The 2,564-nt window shown below is 58.2% G+C and overlaps 1 protein-coding gene across 1 annotated transcript; it reads left to right on the top strand.

Annotated features, from left to right (window-relative positions):
- Window positions 1–615: 615 nt before the first annotated feature.
- LOC104615368 (cathepsin S-like) lies at window positions 616–2,280 on the top strand. Its single transcript, XM_010295937.1, has 4 exons — window positions 616–813; window positions 1,176–1,341; window positions 1,573–1,675; window positions 2,181–2,280. Exons 1-4 carry the CDS (start codon window positions 616–618, stop codon window positions 2,278–2,280), a joined length of 567 nt encoding a protein of 188 aa, XP_010294239.1.
- Window positions 2,281–2,564: the final 284 nt, after the last annotated feature.

The raw sequence follows: 2,564 nt of genomic DNA, 5'->3' as shown, positions 1-2,564 counted from the left end.
GGTCCCGCTCTCCCGCGTCCGCCCCTTTCTCCTCCTCCCACCCCCCGATTTCCCTCCGTCTCGGTTTCCGCCGGTCTCGCGTCGTCGCCTTGGCGGCCGGTTCCTTCAGAGCCGGGCAAGGGACCTGTAGGCTGGTGTTTTCCTCGCGGGTGAATGACTGGACCGGGAGCCAGAATTTCGGCGTGGTTATTTCTGCCCTACATAAGTTATTGGGCAACGCGCTACGCGGAAGGGAAAAATGGGCCCGATTTCCCTCCGTCTCGGTTTCCGCCGGTCTCGCGTCGTCGCCTTGGCGGCCGGTTCCTTCAGAGCCGGGCAAGGGACCTGTAGGCTGGTGTTTTCCTCGCGGGTGAATGACTGGACCGGGAGCCAGAATTTCGGCGTGGTTATTTCTGCCCTACATAAGTTATTGGGCAACGCGCTACGCGGAAGGGAAAAATGGGTCCTGCTCTCGGCTCCCTGTGTTATTCCGCCTTCCGTAGTTTTAAGATGGGGCGTTGGTGTTTCCACCCTTCTACAACCTTCGTGCGGTTGTTCCTGCGCGTTGCCCGTAGCAGATGCGCTGCGGCTGCCGCAAGGTCGCGAGGAAAGAGCCGTAAGAAAATAAAGGTCCTAATGCCGAGAGTCTCGCCGGCCAGAAACGAGAGGTGCCCTGAAACGAGCCGGTGTCTTGAAAACCTGGGGCCAGGTTGGAGCAACGGCAGCTCAGTCAAGTGGAGCGCGTCTTCGAACACGCACGAGGCAGCTACGGAGACAAAAGACGGCGTTCTCCCTGCCCGGAGGGAGAGCGAGAAGCCGTGGGCTTCGTTTACAGTGGGGGAAATTTAGGTGGAAGATGAGGAGGAGCTGAAGGACGAGGGAGCGAGGATGGTTTCTCTGGGGAAGTGGCAGAAGTGTCGTCACCGGAGGTTTCTAGAAAAAAGGCGGAGAATTCTGTAGAAATGGTTTGGCTGCTCCTGGAGTGGGGAAGTGAGAGGAAGAAGATGGTCTCCTCCGGCCCTCCTGGCCATCTGTGCCGTAACCCTGCCTGTAGGAAAATGGTGGCCAAAGAAAGGGGAGGACGGGGGTAGCGCAGGGTGAGAGAGGGCTGACAGAAAACACGTACCTGGAAGTCTTGAGACGTTCCTGGGGGATTCTTCGCGCGCCTCTTCTCAACTTCCCCTTCTTCCTACCAGAACGGGACCTGTCAATACAACGCTTCCGCGCGAGCCGCCACTTGCTCCAAGTACGTCGAGCTCCCGTACGCCGACGAAGGAGCCCTCAAAGACGCCGTAGCCAACGTCGGACCGGTCTCCGTCGCCATCGATGCCACCCAGCCCACCTTCTTCTTGTACAGGTCAGGTACGTCCTTTGACCCTGGAGGTCTTCTCCTGAGTCTTCCGCGTCTTTCCGGGCGTCAAGCTCGTGGCGTTTGGCAAGCTGGGCTCTAATTCCTGGATGAAGGCATCGACGCGACAAAACCTGAGCTAGCGGCGCTGGCGACCACGCCGAAGGTTGAATTCGGTCCCAGCGGTGACTCGAAGACGAGGTCTTGTGCTCCGATGACGTGCTTCCGACCTCCTTTTTTCCCAGGTGTGTACGACGACCCCCGGTGCACGCAGGAGGTGAATCACGGCGTGCTCGTCATCGGCTACGGCACCCTAAACGATAAGGATTACTGGCTCGTGAAAAACAGGTAGCGGCACGGCCGCGGAGGGCTGAACTCTCGCTGCCGCGGGGCTCGCTCTCCGTGGGGATGGGCTTCTCCCAGGTCACCGCCGCGGCTCAAACTGACGCCCACGAAATTCTACAGCGACCGGTATTTATGCCGGAGAGAGGGAGATGAGCCGGGCGCTTGCGCAAGGGGGGTCGTCGCAGAGTTGAAAGTTGGCGTCGGTGCTTAAACCGTTGCCCGAGGATGCGCGCTTGGCCGCGTCCAAGCACCTTTGTGTCGTCGCGGCAGCGTGAGGGAGCTTTCAATGCATTTAAAATCCAACCACGGGTATTTTAACCGCCTTAAGCTCCCTTTATGTCGCCGAGTGTTGTCGTAACTTAACGCGGCATTGGGAGTCCCGCGAAGCGGTTACGGAAAGCGCGTCAATGCTGTGACGTCGGTACAGCTGCCGCTTGCGGACGAAGGAATTTAATTTTTCTCATGTCTGTTTTTTTGTTTTGTTTTGTTTTTTTCCTGTCCCCAAAAGTTGGGGCGTGCATTTTGGTGACGAGGGCTACATCCGCATGGCGAGAAACCACGCGAACCATTGCGGCATCGCCAGTTACGCCTCTTACCCGCTGATATAGACGGGCCCCGTGCTTCGGAGAGGACGCGGTTGAACACCGATGCTGCGCTTGCTGACGGATCTACCGACTTCAGGAATCATTTTCTGGCTTTGCGGGCAACGTCCTTCAGCCTGTGTCGCAGGCCGGGAGGGGTCCTTTGCCTGGGAGGGTCTTGGAATACGATTTACAGGCACCTGGTGGCTTCTTTTGGGGGAAAAGCTGTTCTTTTCAGAGTAAATTTGCGATACCCGCAGTTGTAATGGAGATCGTGTTTTCCTCTGCCGCTGCGCGCCGAGTACCCGCGA

This window comes from Phaethon lepturus, unplaced genomic scaffold (assembly GCF_000687285.1).
Source record: "Phaethon lepturus isolate BGI_N335 unplaced genomic scaffold, ASM68728v1 scaffold27651, whole genome shotgun sequence".
Taxonomy (NCBI): domain Eukaryota; kingdom Metazoa; phylum Chordata; class Aves; order Phaethontiformes; family Phaethontidae; genus Phaethon; species Phaethon lepturus.
The sequence above is the reverse complement of the archived record's forward strand: the minus strand, read 5'-3'. Positions and strand labels throughout refer to the sequence as shown.